General features: G+C 33.9%; 1 protein-coding gene across 2 annotated transcripts in view; it reads right to left on the bottom strand.

Moving 5' to 3' along the window:
• Positions 1-1,032: 1,032 nt before the first annotated feature.
• ints1 (integrator complex subunit 1) overlaps positions 1,033-18,997 on the bottom strand; it is a 63,465-nt gene continuing 45,500 nt past the window's right edge. For both annotated transcript variants that reach the window (XM_073944937.1, XM_003198152.7), the window contains exons 38-48: positions 18,601-18,848; positions 13,149-13,278; positions 12,908-13,041; positions 9,645-9,837; positions 6,478-6,599; positions 6,256-6,365; positions 6,064-6,180; positions 3,193-3,263; positions 3,006-3,097; positions 2,809-2,918; positions 1,033-1,319 (exon numbers count right to left, since the gene is read on the bottom strand). In XM_073944937.1, coding sequence (XP_073801038.1) covers positions 1,204-1,319; positions 2,809-2,918; positions 3,006-3,097; positions 3,193-3,263; positions 6,064-6,180; positions 6,256-6,365; positions 6,478-6,599; positions 9,645-9,837; positions 12,908-13,041; positions 13,149-13,278; positions 18,601-18,848 — 1,443 coding nt within the window. In that variant the 3' untranslated portion in view covers positions 1,033-1,203. The remainder of the gene's footprint in view (positions 1,320-2,808; positions 2,919-3,005; positions 3,098-3,192; positions 3,264-6,063; positions 6,181-6,255; positions 6,366-6,477; positions 6,600-9,644; positions 9,838-12,907; positions 13,042-13,148; positions 13,279-18,600; positions 18,849-18,997) is intronic.

Genomic DNA, 18,997 nt, shown 5'->3' with positions numbered 1-18,997 from the left:
GCAGCCATATGATTGGCTGATTAGAAATGTGTGTTAACGAGCAGTTGAAGAGGTGTACCTTTTAATGTGGCCGGGGAGTGTATTTGTCAACGCATGTCAAAAACAGCTCCTGCCATAAATAATCTTACTACACCATGTCACATTATAGTCTCTGTAAAAAATCCTTTTATGGATTTTATGTTGGTGAGAGCCATTTCTTTACCCTACACTCAAAACAAATAAATAAATAAATAAAAAAAAAAATTATATATATATATATATATATATATATATATATATATATATATATATATATATATATATATATATAATTTAGTTTTATGTTCAAAACACTTAAATCTATAATAATAAGGTAAATTAATTCCTTCATATTGTTAAAAAACAAATCGACTGTGTGGAACCTAGCCTTTTTTACAGTGCACTTCCACACGCACACGCACACACACAAAAAAGCACTAAACAGAATCCCAAATTCCACTTACGCCACTGTCAAAGCAGAGCAGAAAGCATGAACGTGAACGGAGGAAGAAGAATCTCCTTTCATCATCAGACGGGCTTGGTTGAGAGTCTCCGCCAGTGCAGACACGTCCACCCATCGGCTTCTACAAAACACACAGATCTCCCCAGTGAAACACAACACCCGCTCTGAACAGCGGGCCCTCATGAGCTCTGAACACGGGGCCCTTTGGTCTGTGTGATTGAACAATTACCACCATGGTTCATTTAGCTGTGCTTGAGATCCACGCTCACAAACATGCCGGCGCTTCTCCGTACAGATGAATCCAGCGACAACGGACCACAATAACTTGCACTTTCATGGCAAATAGACTCCCATCACAGCATTCACCGCATAGCTGAGACCTATATGGGGTGAAAAAAAGCAGGGCCAAAAAGCACAGACTTGACTCATTTGCAATCATGCGCAGGAATAGATCACAGCCTTGCCTATTCTCTGAGTTATTTGATAAACAATAGCAATCTTGAAGTGTTAAGAAAAGGGGAAATGGAGTAAAACAAAACTGGAAAACACAATTTGTGTGACGTATTGTTTTATTCAAAGCAGTAGACAATATGACAGAATGTCACTGGAAACTAAAAAGCTTTTCCTAAAAAATTAATTCAAGAAAGTTGGATGCCGGGTGTTTGAACACAGATCGAGACATGATCAGCACTGCAGAAGTTAAAAGTGTTTAAAGAGGACGACTAAGTAGTCGCTTCCATGCGCAAGACCTTCATGGATTCTGCTATCATGGAGCTGGTGTCGATCTGACCGTAGATGCCCACTAAAAACGCCTTGTGGAGGAGAATATCAGCATGTTCTAAGGAGGACAGAAAACACACAGATGGTTCTTTAAACATAGAGTAGCACTGTTAACATCAATCGAGTCAAAAAGAACGAGGGAACAAAAACACCTTTGCAAAAATGTAAGCTGAGTTTGTGCTTCAAACACTTTGAAATAGCCCTTAGTCTTGCACTGCATTTAAACACATTTAGATGCATATTTTAATATATTTAGATTCAATTCAATAACTGATAGCAAGGCATAAATGGAACCTTTTGCTACATGGGTCATAGGTAATTTACAATTCACTTAAAAAAAAGTCTTTACCTAATTAAAACCCAGAATATTAGGTAAAAAGTTAAATCATATGTGTAAATATAGTATTAATATATAATACTTATGAATTATATATGCAAAACATATAACACTTACATTTATTATAATCAATAAAGAAAATCAAGAAATATCAATGTGCTGCTACTGAACAGTAAAGTGAATCAAATTATTTTATAATATTAATTGTAATTACTACATAAACTGAATGATTACTATTAAATAGTTATATAAATATTAAAAATATTATAAATGACATTTTCTATAAATAAAAATTATTAATAAAATATAAATAATATAATTATGTTGTATGACACTACATTTTACTGTATGTATGCAATAATAATCATATTAAAATTTTAATAAATCATATTAAAATGATCTTATTTAAATAAAAATATATATATTAAATAATACTTTACTGTAAATTAATAATTTCGGAAATTAATAATCAGAGACAATGAAAATATTAGTACTAATTCATAAAAATTACCAATGCTGAATTTTATTTGCAACTGCTGCTTGGCTAGTGTTCAGTTTTTTAACCGCAAGTAAACTTATACACTGTGGCAGATTACATATTAATCTGCACTGACACTGCTAAAAAAATTTAAAGAAACACTCTCATTTTTTTGGAATAGCCTCATTTTACAACTCCCCTAGAGTTAAAGAGCTGAGTTTTACCATTTTTTAATCTATATAGTCCATCTCCGGGTCTGGTGAGAGCGCTTTTAGCTTAGCTTATCATAGATCATTGAATCGGATTAGACCATGAGCATCTCAATCAAAAAATAGTTTTTCAAAAAAAGAGTTTAGATAAGCTTGCTATTTAAAGCTCGACTCTTCTGTAGTTACATTGTGTACTAAGACCAATGGAAAATGAAAAGTTGCTATTTTGCTATTGCCATTTTTGATATGGCCAGAAACTATATTCTTATTTTAGCGTAATAATCAATGAACTTTGCTGCCGTACAATGACTGCAGCAGGCACAATAATATTATGCACTGCATGAAATAGATAACAGCGCAGTGTAATATGTTTGTGCCTACTTCAGCCATGATCCAGTAGCAGAGTTCAATTTCCAAACAGCCTACTTCCAAAATATCTAAAGTGTTCCTTTAACATCTGATAACAACAATTGTTACAGAAGAAAAAAAAACAAAACATTTGGAATAAAGTCTGTTTGTATACCTTGACAGAGCAGCACATATTCGGGCAGGCTTCTCAGTGCCGTCTGCACTACATCAAAACTCCCGCTGCCCAGACAGTACATGAAGGTTGGCAGGAATTCAGCAGCCATACTGCAGTTAGAAAAGATAATAATGAGCACACTTGTACATGGCATCTGCATTTAATATACACCATGTATTTCCCTGCAGGCGTCTCACCTGGGGCTGTTCTGGATGCAGCGTAGGGCCAAACTGAATGCCATGTTGCGGCAAACCTCTTCAGGAGAGCTCATCAATCTCTGTAGATCGTTCTGATAATACATGACAGGACCGTTGTACTTGTTAAATCTTGCTAATTTTCTGTCTCTTGAGCAATTATTTTCTTTTAGTTGTGTAAGATACTTACGACAAAATACTGAATGATTTCTGGATTCCGTTTGGATTTCTCATCCACCTCAGTCAGGCCCTCAAACACATCTAGAACAAACAGCAGTACGTCATCAGAAATTCTCATTTATTCGCTCATTTACAATAATCTATCATATAAAATGTAAATGAATACAAAATTATATTTAAAAAAACATTTTTATCTGTAAAAATATATATTTTTTATCTATAATAACATTTATACTATAAAAGTGTCAAAAATATTTTTACTTTTATAATAAGTAAATTAATACATTTATAATTGATAGTTTTAATCCTGTCATAATAAGACTTTTGAATAATCCCATATTTTAAATAATATTGATAGCTAGTAATACTAGTACATAATAATACATCAATGAATAATTAAACTAGCACAAATCATCAATATTATAACTATTATAACAAACTGTGCAATGTTTATTCAAGTAATAATTTATTCCCTTCTGTGATTTTTAAAAAATGGGTTTTATTCTTTATTCATTTTCTTTTTGGCTTTCTCAGTTTCTTTATTAATCTCAGGTTGCCACAGCGGAATAATCTCACTCACCACGTTTTTACGCCCTTCCAGCGGCAAAACATCTCTGGGGAACATCTATTCACACTCATTCACACACATACACTATGGACAATTTAGCTTACCCAATTCACCTGTACCGCATGTCTTTGGACTGTGGGGGAAACCGGAGCACCCAGAGGAATCCTACGGGAACACGAGGAGAACATGCAAACTCCACATAGAAACGCCAACTGACCCAGCCAAGGCTCGAACCAGCAACCTTCTTGCTGTAAGGTGAACGTGCTACCCACTGCGCCATATATTTCATATATATATATATATATATATATAATTACAAAAGCTTATTTATTATGTTAGGTTTTTATAGTGTTTGATGTTATTTTATGTTCTTGTTTCGTCTGATGCAACGTAACTTTGTTCTGCATTACAATTTATTGTGATGATTTAAATGATAAAATAAAGGAAACTGAAACTAATAAAAAAAAATGTAAAATAAATCCCATAAATATAATAGTAACCATATGAATAAGTAAAAAAATCACATTAATACATTTAAATAAATACAACTGGAAAATTATAAAAACCATCATTCTATAATTGTATTTAAAGCTATTTGAATGAAACTTTTCAATTACTAGTTAAAAATACAACTGAAGCAAAACAAAAATTGTATAGATCTAATTAAACAGTTCTGAAAATCATTTAATTTTGAATTGTATATATGCATTGGTGTTTATATTTATATTATTTATATTATATTATTTTATATTATTTATGATGACCTGGGGCGACGCAGTGGTGCAGAAGGTAGTGCTGTCACCTCACAGCAAGAAGGTTGCTGGTTCGAGCCTCGACTGGGTCAGTTGGCGTTTCTGTGTGGAGTTTGCATGTTCTCCCTGCGTTCATGTGGGTTTCCTCCAGGTGCTCCGGTTTCCCATACAGTCCAAAGACATGCGGTACAGGTGAATTAAGTATGCTAAATTGTCCGTAGTGTATGTGTGTGAATGAGTGTGTATGGATGTTTCACAGTGATGGGTTGCAGCTTGAAGGGCAATCGCTGCGTAAAACATATGCTGGATAAGTTGGCGGTTCATTTCGCTGGTGTGATCCCAGATTAATAAAGGGACTAAGCTAAAAAGAAAATGAATGAATGAATGAATAGGATGACCTAGAATCTAAACATTATGAAATATTAAAATATTATTATCATTATTATTATAATTATCATTATTATTAATATATTTAATAATAATTATAAATTTGTTGTATGTTTCTTTTTTTGTTTTTGTTTATTTATTCCCACGTCAGCAACTTGTCATGGCTTTTCAATGGCAAGATCAGTATACATGAGAACATCACATGATAAGAACTTCATATTTCAAAGAGATGATACACAAATACATAAAAATAAATAAATAAATAAATAAAATTCACAAAAAAAGTAATTCATCTGTAACAATGGATATTTTATAATCTATAATAACATATAAGTTATACTATAAAATTGTCAAAAATATTTTATCATTTTTATTTATAATAAATTCCAGAAATATTCATTATTTGCTATAATTTATACATCTAAATAAACAATTATGAAATTTATTTAATTTATAACTATTTTGAATTGTGTATATGCATTGGTTTAATTTTTTATTTTATATATGACAACCTAGAATCTAAACAATATGAAGTATTTTTTAAATTGTAACAAATATTTTATAACAATAATAATACATAATGATAATAATAATAATTATTATTATTATTATGATTATTATTATTATTATATTTAATAATATTTATTGATTTGTTTGTATGTTTTATTAATTTATATTTATTTATTTATTGCTACATTAGCTTTGTCATGGCAGGATAAATATACATAAAAACACATTACATGATAAGTGGAACTTCTTATTTCAATAAGAGATGATACACAAACACATACATAAATAGAAAGAAATAAATAAAATTCACAAAAAAATATATTAAAAGTTTAATATAAGTTTCAATTCAATATTTAACAAATAACTTAAAATTCTTCCTGGTGATACCTTTTTAAAAACATCCATCAAAGTGTTTTCATTATAAAATCTTGCCCAATGGTACTTACATTTTAACATTCTAATAAAATAAGGTTTACGGTGAGAGCCATTTATATTTATTGATGCTATCGTGTTTCTAAATAGATATAAAGATAGTACAATTTTCAACAGGGTTTCTAGCAGGTTTCAGCAAGTCAAATTTAAGACTTTTTAAGGCCCTTTTAAGACAATTAGTAATCACATTTTAGACTTATACCATTTCAAGAATCAGCTTGACTAGTCTCACCTTCAATGGCTTCCCCTCTGGAGATCTTCTTCAGGCATTTGGTCATGTCTGCAGCGGTCAGAGACATGGAGGCAGAGATGTTGACCAGCGGTAGGGATCCTGAGGAGGACTCCTCCACTGAAACACAGAGAGCGAGAGAACAGAGTGAGTCTCTGTTGTTGTTCCTCAGTCTCCTGTGGTTTGAGTGCCTACCGTCTCCATCCTCAGCCGAGCTCTCAGAAGAGCCACACTTCACCGGCAGAGTCAAGCCGGCCAGCAGAGACTTCAGCTGCACCAGGTCTGGATTCTCCGTAGACAGACCCCTGACAGAGAGGAAATAAACACAGGCTTTACACCAGGAGACATCACAAGCAGACAGTAAATGTAGCACTGTGAGAATGAGATACTGCCGAAACAAGGTAAAAGCATTCTTACTGAAGCACATCTGAGTGTTTCTGAAGGAAAGGGACTGCTGATGCGGCATCATGGGTAATGTATTTTTGGATGAACTGCACAAATTTGTTGATTATTGGCAGACGGGATGATCTCCTGAAGTTCTGAAAGAAGGGCACATTAGTACACTTACAGCAGTTCTTAGCCAGGTTGTACTGTCTTTAGTTATTTAATATATATATATATATAAATAAATAAGCCCTATAATTTCTCAGTGAATATAGACAATTTTTGTTTGTGCATTCAAACAGAGCTGTTTTATTAAGGCCCCGTTTACACTAGTGCGTTTTAGTTTTAAAACTGTTTCTGAACATATCTCCGTCCACACTTTGCCACCAAAAACGTATATCACGTGACCATTCACGCACTCTGGGCATGCGTGTTCTAGTATAATCAGGACGCATGCATCTCGCTCGGCATTTGGTTGTTGTTGGTCAATAAATGTCAGTTGAAAAATAAACGCGATGGCAAAGAAAGCAAGAGAGGTATTTTTGTGGACAGACGACGAGGTGTTGTTGTAACTAAACGTAACAAATGAATACCTGCACAATGGTGCCTAAAACTGACAATAGTGCAAACAGTGCTTCGATTTCTGTGTCCATGTTGTTGTTTACAGTGAAGGCTGGTCTGCTGTCTTCCAGCAGTGTCAAAGCCATGTGTTATAGTCATGTGATAGGGGCAGGTAGCGAATCTCAGCAGCTCCGCCTCTGTTTTCAGATGTCTCCGGTTTCCTTCATCCACACTGAGATGGAGCAGCAGCGTTTCACAATGAAAACGGCCTCTCCAGCGTTTTCGAAACGCTCCGTTTTCGCCGCTCGAGAACTCCGGCATAGTGTGGACGAATGCCCTAACCGTAGCAAAACTTACGCGTTTTAAAACGAAAACGCATTAGTGTAAACGGGACCTTAATAGTTATATGCATTGAAATAACTAAGTTAATAATTAAGTTAATAATAGTTAGTTATTGAAATTTTTTTTTATTACAAACAACAACATTTCAAGTGAAGTTTATGTTTTGTGTTTCTCTTGATTTTTTGACTGAGACCATTTTTCCTAATATTTTTCTCCAACATGTTAATTAATTTTTGGACCGTGATCTTAAGGTTTTTTGTAAGCTTAGGATAGTTTTGACTGTGGTGCTGACTAATTTAATGTACAGTGCATCTGGAAAGTATTCACTTTTTCCACTTTATTTAATGTTACAGCCTAATTCCAAAATGGATAAATTAATTTATTTGCTTACAATTCTACACAAAATAGCCTATAATGACAATGTGAACAAAAGATTTTTTTTGAAATTGTTGCAAATTTATTTAAAATAAAAAAACTGAAAAATCACATGTACATTAATATTCACGGCCTTTGCAGTGAAGCTCTAAATTGAGCTCAGGTACTTTCTGTTTTTACTGATCATTCTTAAGAGGTTTAGCAGCTTCATTAGAGTTCACCTGCTATAAATTCAGTTGATTGGACATGATTTGAAAAGGCAGACACCCTGTCTATGTAACGTCCCAGGGTTGACAGTGCATGTCAAAGCACAAACCAAGCAAGAAGACAAAGAGATTGTCTGTAGACCTTCGAGACAGGGTTGTCTCGAGGCACAAGGCTGTGGAAGGTTACAAAAACATTTCTGCTGCTCTGAAATTTCCAATGAGCACAGTGGCCTCTATCATCTGTAAGTGGAAGATGTTTGGAACCACCAGGACTCTTCCTAGAGCTGACCGACCATCTAAGCTGAGTGATCAGGGGAAAAGGGCCTTAGTCAGGGAGGCGATCAATAACCCAATGGTCTCTCTGTCAGACCAGACCCGTGTGGTAGAGTGGTCAGATGGAAGCCACTACAAGAATATGAAAAACAAAATTCTCTGGTCTGATGAGACTAAAAATGAACTCTTGGGAGTGAATGCTAGATGTAATGTTTGAAGAAAACCAGGTACCGCTCATCACCAGGCTAATACTATCCCTACAGGGAGGCATGGTGGTGGCACCTTCATGCTGTGCGGATGTTTTTCAGCAGCAGGAACTGGAAGACTAGTCAGGATAGAGGGAAAGATGAATGCAGCAATGTACAGAGACATCCTGAATGAAAACCTGCTTCAGAGTACTCCAGTCCTCAGACTGGGGCGACGGTTCATCTTCCAGCAGGACAATATCCCAATGCACACCACCAAAATATCAACGGAGTGGCTTTAAAACAACTCGGTGAATGTCCTTGAGTGGCCCAGCCAGAGCCCAGACCTAAACCCAATTGAACATCTTGGAGAGATCTGAAAATGGCTGTACACCGTCTCTTCCCATCCAACCTGATAGAGCTTGAGAGGTACTGCAAAGGACAATGGCCAAAAATTCCAAAAGACAGGTGTGCCAAGCTTGTGGCATCATACTCAAAAAGACTTGAGGCTTTAATTGCTGCCAAAGATGCATCAACAAAGTTATGAGCAAAGGCTGTGAATACATGTGATTTTTCAGCTTTTTTATTTCTAATAAATTTGCAACAATTGAAAAAAAATTTTTTCACATTGTCATTATGGGGTATTGTCTGTAGAATTTTGAGGAAATAAATGAATTTAATCCATTTTGAATTAGGCTGTAACATAAAAAATGTGGAAAAAGTGAACGGCTATGAACACTTTCCGGATGCATTGTAGATGCACAAATATTAATTTAAATAAGATAAATGCGAGGGGTATACTTATTTATGCTGAGTGTACTGGGAGAAATAATTATGCTCGTATATACAAGCACATATATATGTTTGTACAACTATTAGAAATACCCTTTTTCACAGTATTCCCTATTATATTTTTCTTATGGAGAAAGTTATTTCAATTAGTATGGTTGGAATAAAAGCAATTATTTTAACAAATGTAAAAACTGATAAGGTCAATGTTATTAGCCTTTTAAGCAATATTTTTGTTTTGATTAGCTACAGAACAAATCACAGTTGTCCAATGACTAAACTCAGTTAATGCAATTAACTTAGTTAAGCCTTTAAATTGTCTAGCAAAATAACTAGTAAAATATTATATACTATCATGATGGCAAAGACAAAAGAAAATATAATTTATACACAATATAATGTGTCTACAATTTAAATAATATTTTTAATAATATAATATAGACTAGAGGAGGTCTGTGTTTTTAATTACCTGCAGTACTTTGATGAAGGACAGTAGACAGTCCTGCAGCGCTCTCTGGTGGTCAGAGTTGAAAACCAGCGGCTGCAGGAGCTCCAACACAGCCAGAACATCAGTGAAGAAGCCCAGGTGATTCTGCTGCCTGATCTCCTGAAGGTTTAGATGGATGCGACCATGCAGGAGAGCAGCAATCATGGGCAGATGTCTGGAAAACACAGACAGGTCTTTTACACACTAAGAAGATTACACAATTATGCATCTTCACATATAAGAACACAATTATTTTGGTAAATTGCTCCTTTTATAATATTTTTAGAATTATTAATATACCATAGGACCACAGCGTCACATAATAAGCAATACAGAATTTAATTAATTAATAATTGCACAATTAACAATGGAATTACTAATTAGTTTAAAAATCTATAATAAAATATACTTGCAAACTTATTCCCAATTTGATATTTTAATGGACAACAAATGTTGTTTTTTTATTATTATTATATGAAGTAACTAGTTTTAACTGTCCAGTAATAAACTGTTTTGCAAAAACATAAAACACCAAGTAAATACACAATGCATAAACAAATTGAAGAATAAAAAGTAACATTTTGAATTGCAATTTGAAAAGAGAAGTAAATTACGAATTTAAATACAAATAATAATAAATACAATCAACAAATTGTCCCTTTGTTTTTTCTTTTCTTTTAGATTTATTTGGTAATTTAGCCAAATATTTGGTCATTTAGCCAATTAAATTTATGCCGTATTCTTCACATCAGATGTGAAAATATTACTCAAATAAAATATTTTTTTTGCTGAAAAATTAGTTTCACCCATTATTAGTATGTTTGATTATGTAAGTATAAAGTTTTGAATAAAAAAAAAATATATATTAATATTAATATTTTAATTTACAAACACATCTGTATGATCATTGCTCTCTGATTCCAGTTAGCGATCACTTCACAGGCAGGTTTTCCCCCCTAAATGCCACAACACCACAACTGGTTGTAAAAAGCAACACAAAATTACAGATTTAAATTTCTGGAGGAAAAAAAAAAGAATTTTATGTTAATATTAGAGGTTACTTTTTTATTTTTTTATCTTTTTAAGGTCACGTAAACTAACACTTTCTTATTAAATCAAAACTGTACTTTAGACCAGTGTTGGGTGAGTCACTTAAAAAAAAGTAATTAATTATCAATTACGTAACTACATTTGTATTTAAATTATGTCTGAAAAGCAACTTAGTTACTCAATAAGTAATTAAATTTCTTACTAAAACTCCACATAAATCTTAATGCATTGACTATAGAAATAAAAGTTTATAAAAATTTGAGGTAAACGGCCAAAAAAATGAACACTTAAAAATTAAACTAAATATATATCGAAACATAAAACATTTCAAAGTAATGCCACTATACATATATTAGCATAAACTTTTAAAGCATTCAATTGTTTCTTAAAAGTGCAGTTTTTGGAAAAATAAAACCTTGTTTAGTTGAAAATTTGAGGTATTATGCAAAATATCTGAACAACAAAAATACATTTACTATTACTCTGCTTCTCTGAATTTACATTGCCACTAATGTTGTAACGGATCACAAATCACGCGGTTTGGATCACACTATGATCGAGTCACGGATCAAACCATTTTTCGGATCAGCAAAAAAGAGAGGAAACAAATACCATTTGCTTTCCATTTATACAAAAATATTACTGCTAAAAAACATTGATTTTAACAAACAGAACTTAGAACCTGTAATTTTAATAAAATCAAGAAAGAACCTGCTGAAAAAAAAGAAAATATTCAATATGAAACATGATCTAATGCTAAATATAGAAATCTTGTACAACAGATTATATTTAGTTTCAAGTAATGATTTAACAACTCACACATAAAACATGTTTGGTGGAAAAAAAATTTTCAGGTGGATAATTTTTGAAAAGCTATAGTGACAATTTTGATGGTAGTAACCACCTTTTGGTTAAACAATGTAATTACTACAACATTCAAGTTCAACATTCAACAGTCAAGTTCCATTAACCTGCGATTTTAATCTTAACCATAAACATTAGTGTTTATATCTGAGCTATAGACTGTTCTCCTAGTACTTCTGTCTTATTTAAATGTTTGTAACTAACTGAAAACATGTAAAAACTGAATCTCTCTCGATCAAACGCAGATTGAATGCAGCGCTTCGAAGGATTAGGAAACATATGCAAATCATTATGATTTATCATTCATGTTATGCAGGATTGAGTTGAGATCACAATCTTTTAATGTTTAATTGTGCAGCTTTGCACTTAATGCATTAATGCAGGCTAAACAAACAGTGACAGAAACCACCTTTAATTAATTACCTAGGAAAGCATTTAGGTCCCACCACAACTTTTTCTGTCATCATTATATTTTACAAGGAAGCCAAAAAGCTTTTATACACGTGATTTGAGAATTATTAGCACCCCTGAATTATTAGCCCCATTTATTTTTTCCACAATTTCTGTTTAACAGAGAGATTTTTTTTCAACACATTTCTAAACATAATAGTTTTTATTACTCATTTCTAACACGTGATTTATTTTATCTTTGCCATGGTGACAGTAAATACTATTTCACTAGATATTTTTTCAAGACACTTCTATAAAGCTTAAAGTCACATTTAAAGGCTTAACTAGGTTAATTAGTGTAGACTGGGCAGTAGTTCTGTAGACTATCAAAAAAATATAGCTTAAAGGGGCTAATAATTTTGACCTTAAAATGGCTTTTAAAAAATTTAAAACTGCTTTTATTCTTGCTGAAATAAAACAGATAAGACTTTGTCCAGAAGAAAAAAACATTATCAGACATACTGTGAATATTTCCTTGCTCTGTTAAACATCAATTGGGAAATATTTAAAAAGAATAATAATTAAAAGGGGGCTAATAATTCTGATTTCAACTGTATATAATACTGTTGAATCTATGCCCTGTATTTAAGCCAAGTATATTATAAGTCACAGCAAATAAATAACCTAAAAATGAAAATAACCCTTTACTTTTTCAGCAGAAAATTAATTTAATTACAGTAACTAGTGATATTGTAACTAATTACACCGAACACTACCCCAGACACGGATATAACCACTTGCTACAACTATCCAACATGACCTATAGAAAGCCATTACTGTTTATTCATATATTATAAATCCCACATACGAGTACAACCCATAACCACACATTCAACAGTTTGTTGGACTGAACAGAAAGCTGTGATGCGTGTTGTGCAAACCTGAGCAGGAGCACTGGGTGAGAGACAGCAAGTTTCCTGCAGGCCAGATTGGCATCAGACACACGGTTTTCAGCTGATTTGGAGTCTCCAGTGTCAGCCAGCAGAGTGATGAGCCGATGCACAAGGACGTCCAACTGAATATGCGGATACACACACACATAGAGAGAGAAAGAAAACAAGCAGAGTATTAATAATCTGTGCAGTGCTATTAACAGGAGGTGTCAGTCTCTGCAGCCGGTACCTTGCATGTGCTGCCGTCTGCTGCCCCCTCGCCACTCAGTGTGGCCTCTGGTAGGCGGATGTGTTGGATGACCTCCGGGAAGTGCAGATAGATCTGAAGCAGCAGCGTCTGACACTTCTTACTCATTATACTGTAAACAGCACACAAACAATAAATAACTACTTAAACTGCCAATAAAAAGCTAAGAAGAGCCTGTTCTGATTCTCTAAATCTTTTTATATTAAATCAGCATCAGGAGTTTAGGTTAAAAATATGAGGAACATGTACAACGCAGCGACTGGTTAACATTTTATTGCAGTTTTTTTAAACCCACTTTTGGGTTCACCAGGTCACATTAGTGGGTCTAGTGGTGTAACAAATGAGTTTTAAAGCATCAATAAATAAATAAATAAATAAACAGTTTATGAACTATATAGACACTGGTCTAACTGTTTAGTTTGGTTGTGATTATCATGCCATCAATTCGGTTCAATTCGATATCTCAGAGCATCACGGTGCATTGACGATGTTTTTATATACACAATATAATATTTTATTTTACAGCACAGGAATTCTTGTGTTAAAATAGATAAATATATTTATATATTATTTGCAATACAATTTTGTCCTTTAAAACAAGCAGTAAGATATATGAACTGTACCTTTAACAACTCAAGTACATGCACAGAACAATATGAGCAAGTATAGCAAATAAACAAATGTAAATACCCTGCTCACTTTCTGATCATTGTCTATCTAGTTCTTACACCCCTAATGCTCTGGCGCTGTTCACCGATTAGTGACACTGCTAAACGGCAGCAGCGATCATAGCTGATCCATGATAGACGTAGAGGAGAAAACTAAAGTATTACTTTAACAGCCTAGAGGAGAGGAAAAGTTACCTCACGCCAGTAGGTTAAATGTCCACAGTGAGAGAGTGAGAGAGACAAAAATTGAGTTTACTTTCTTTTTCTTAAAGAAAAAGCAATCACTCACAGTGAATTTTGCAGAGTTTCTTTGTTTTTCTGTGGTTGGAGCATTTTAATTGCTCGCTTTTAATTACTTCCCAAAGAGGGAAGAAATCACTTTCGCGAATGCTCACGCTCAATCTGCCCAGTTGGTGGAATGAACTCCCTAACTGCATCAGAACGGCAGAGTCACTCGCTATTTTCAAGAAAAGACTAAAAACTCAACTATTTAGTCTCCACTTCACTTCCTAATCTGCAATTGCCTGAATATCACACTACCTGTACCCAAAAAAAATAAATAAATAAATAAAAATACTAATACTACTAATACTTCCCTTCTTAGACTTTACAGACCTGAAACTTGCCTATAGCACTTATTCATTGTTGCTCCTAGTTGTGTAAATTGCTTCCTTGTCCTCATTTGTAAGTCGCTTTGGATAAAAGCGTCTGCTAAATGACTAAATGTAAAAATGTAAATGTAATAAATTATTATTATTATTATTATTATTATTATTATCATTATTGTTATTATTACACATTTTGAGCAACAAAGCATAAACTATTAAAATTATAATCAATATAATTACAAATAATTATTTATAATTAAAAAACGCAACTTTTTCCACAAAGTATTGTCCTTTATGCAAAAACTATACACTTTGACAGTAAAAAAAATGTCAGATTACCACAGTTTAACTTGAAAAACCGGCCAATATCAAAACAGACTGCACAATAATAAGAAGAGCACAGTCATTACAGCTCACCCAATCAAGCGAAAGCTTTTTACACCGACAACTTTGTTGCTTAATTGTGGTTTATGCCTGCTAATCCGCTGTTGTGCTCAAAAGCAACAGATACGGAGAGAATGCCAAACAAGCACACGAATGTTTATCCCACCAAACACGCGCTTTACACGCCAGCATTACCCGGGCCCATTCTCAACCAAAAGACAGCTTAGCTTGACTTAAAAACATCGTATTTCTGTAGCAATTTTTTTTTTGGTCTGACCTTGTCCAAAGTTTTCTCCCCCTCATTAAGAGGGTTTATTAACCCAAGGCAGATTCATGAAAGGAAGGCACAAAGAGGCCAGTTCTGATCTTTCTGACAGCCTCGGTCTGAGCTGCGACTCACAACAGAAGCCAGAGGAAGAGCCGGAGCCTTAATCCTCACGCATTCATTATACTACACTGAGCTCTTTCTGCTAGATCACAGCTTCAGCTGCCTCTCATTTCACACCACAAGAGCTAATTACAGCTCCTCCTGCTATTGTGCCTGATGTGGGGCATTTCTGCTGTAAGCAAACCGACGATGGTGATATCGCACGCGTTTATCAGTGTCTTTAAGGAGGAAGTTCAGTGCGCTGGCTTTGTTATGGTGGTGAGTGTGATTGAGTGTATGGTAATATGGTTCAAATGCTGACCTCTGTCTGACACTGTTTTGATGCGATTAATATTGTTTTTTGTAATGGAAAATATATTTAGTTGCTCTATTTTTATAAAAAATAAAACTTTTTAACAGTCTTCTAATAGTCCTCCTGACTTTGTATATGGCATCTTGAATACATAAGTTTATTTAAACATATTTACTTAATTAGAATCATCATCAAAGTTTCTAGCGAAGAATTTCTTTCAGTGCCACCTTTGTCCTCTTCCCCTACAGGTATTATTGTTTTTGTATTTTTGTATTTTTTAATTTTTTGTATAGATTGTGTATAATTTACCTTTTGTTGTTATTTGTTGTCATCTATATTATTATTATTCTTTATTATAACTATTTTCTGTTTATCTTTGACTTTGTATAATAAATTATTCTTTTTTTGGCAGTATTTTGGTTGATGCAGGGTTTTCTCTTCCTTCCGCAATACACACAATTGTCACAATATAAATGTTACATACTTCAGTCCATAGATTAACATTGTGAAGTCATAACAATAATATTTTTTCATATTGTAATGATTACAATGAGCAATATCACATGCCTTTACGAGGACGCAGACAAAACAGCTTTGTGAGAAAGTAGCAATCTTGTAAGTACAATGTTTAAATTTTTGCATTTTACTTAGTGACATTTTTTATTTTTAGGTTGGACTCATTATCATTAGTTTTTGAAAAGTGTTTTGTATTGTTTTTCATCAAACATTTGCCCTGAAGTTCTAAATAGCGCAAGAAATATTATCATTTATGAATGAGTACAGTTCTGAGTGTATACTTTAAAATGCAAAAAAGAAAAGTCCTTTAAATGTAGTCAGTACACTACCTGACAAAACTGGCCTATCCAAGTTTTAGGAACAATTCATTATAACTTGACTTCTAGTTGATCATTTGGTATCAGTAGTAGCTTTTATGAAAGGCAAAGGCCTCTAGATTATGCTTATTTTACCAAAATAAAATATGATCATGCCTTGATTTTTTAATTATTTAATTTGGACGGTAAGGTCTGACTTAGATGTACAGTATAGAGTATTAAGTCATGGTGCAGTGGAAAAAATAATTAGTATTGTGTATGACTCTCATGAGCTTGGAGGACTGCATCCATACATTTCTTCAGTGACTCAAATAACTTATTAATAAAGTCATCTGGAATGACAATGAAAGCGTTCTTGCAGGACTCCCAGAGTTCATCAAGATTCTTTGGATTCACCTTTAACGCCTCCTCCTTCATCTTACCTCAGACATGCTCAAAAACATTCATGTCTGGTGACTGGGCTGGCTTTCAGGAAGGCTAAAGGGGATGTGGAGGCTAAAGTATGAGAAGTAGCGCTATCCTGCTGAAGAATTTCCCCTCTCCTGTGGTTTGTAATGTAATGGGCAGCACAACTGTCTTGATACCTTAGGCTCAGCAGATCTCTCCCACGAACCCCCCTACTAAATGTAACCCCAAACAATGATTTTTCTTTCACCAAACTTGACAGATTTCTGTCAGAATCTTAGATCGAATGTCAGAATCGAGTTAGAGTAGGTCTTCTGCAGTATTTGTGATGATTGGGATGCAGTTCAACAAATCTGCCACTTTTCCAAATGATCAACTAGAAGTAAAGTTATTATTTGTTGCTCTTACAACTGGGATCAGTGACAAGACTTTTGTCAGGTAGTTTACATATAAGCTATCAATTGATTGAATTTACCGAAATATTACTATATTGTGATATATACTGATATCAGGATATGATGATTTATATCGTGATATGAGATTTTTGTCGTATCGCCTAGCCCTAAGTCAGACGTTTCACTGGTGACGAGTAATCTATCCACATTTAATTGGCTACTGCGATCAACAGAAACGTGTGATTGGTTATAACGTTCAACATTGCAATATAAATAAATAATAATAACTAATAAGAAGCAACCTTTGGACATCAGAATATAGTTTTGCAAATTGACACTTTCCACGTTAAACTTGAATCATGACAGTCATAATAGATTAGTAACTGTGCAGGGGTACTTTTTTCCTCTTATCTTGTATTTACGGGGTATTTTAGTTAAAGCTACATCTTAGCTCCCTTAATTTTCAACCTGCTTTACAACAAAATTAAAATTTGTGGTCATTTTCTGAGACAAAACAAATTTAGTGACCAGCTTTGTAACTAAGAGCTAGCAACAATCTCCAGCAAATCAATCTGAGTATTCATACTCAGCAGAAGTAATAGATTAATCGTGTGCTTTTCGATTCTTTTTTAAAATAATAATAATTTCAACCTGGTACTCATCTCGCATACTATTTTCCACCTTACTATATATTAGTGAGTTCGGTTGGAGGAAATGTCTGTACATTACGCAGTTTAAGATAAAAAGAACAGGAAAAAAAAAACAGGAAGTGGAATTAAAAATCTATACAGAATGGATCTGCATTACCCATTCTGCACCATTATACAGTGCTTTAAATGCATATGTAAAATCACTAGATTGTGGTTATTAATACAGCTGTGTTTAATAAATAGATTCTGCATTGATTTGGAGATTTTCTAACTGCTTCGCTATTCTCTCTTGAATAGACTCTGATCTCAGTTTTTAAGCGCAGATGGAGCGGTATGCTTTATGAACAGCCATACTCGACTTGCATCCAATTCCTTACAAATATGATAAGCTAAGGGAATTTATAAGTTATAGTTTCCATTTTAAGTTTGCAACATGTTTGAAAAAGTTGATTCTAATGCATGAGTTTTTGTTGCATTTACATGGTGTTGACCAGCAGGTGTCCCTACCACATGGTGTTTCAAATGCTTCAAAACAGTGAATCATTTTGCAAAGCAATTGATTCAATTGTTTTTAAACCTTTAAAATATTTAGTTCCTTCAATCCCTATTAAAAATTAGCCTAGTGCGCCATCTGCTGTTAAAAAAATAACAACCGCAAAATCAATTCAAGATGGAAAGATGATGCATTTTGATGCAAAGTGACAGCTCAGCGAATGTATGAATGAAAACAGATTCAGTGTGAAGAGATTCGCTTAATGGTATGATTTAAAGGGAGAAAATGTAATGCCACATGCAGACTCAAAGGGTGTACCTGTCTCCCCACTTCTTCACGCAGCTGATGAGGTACTCGGAGACCCTCTTGACATTGTCCAGGTCTGAGTGCAGACAGCTGTGCAGGAGTGGCAGTCGGGACTGGAGAAGAGAGCAGGAGACCGGGTCCAGAGCGCTCTTGGAGGAGCCAGAGTCCCGGCAGCTCAGCTCCGACTCAGACAGGATGAGATCCACCAGACTGATGAGCTCCTCAGAGCTTAGCTTTAAAACAAACTGCTCTGTGCGCTTCTGCAGATACACAAATACACATTTTACACAAGCAAAAGAGAGAATACACGTTTTGATTATACATTTAATGTTTAACACTGTAAAGTTGTCTGCTTAATGAGCAATATACGGATTGAAGTGCTTTATAAATCAATCTTACATTGTTTTGG

The sequence above is a fragment of the Danio rerio genome, chromosome 3, assembly GCF_049306965.1.
Source record: "Danio rerio strain Tuebingen ecotype United States chromosome 3, GRCz12tu, whole genome shotgun sequence".
NCBI lineage: Eukaryota > Metazoa > Chordata > Actinopteri > Cypriniformes > Danionidae > Danio > Danio rerio.
This window is presented reverse-complemented; position numbering and strand designations above follow the sequence as displayed.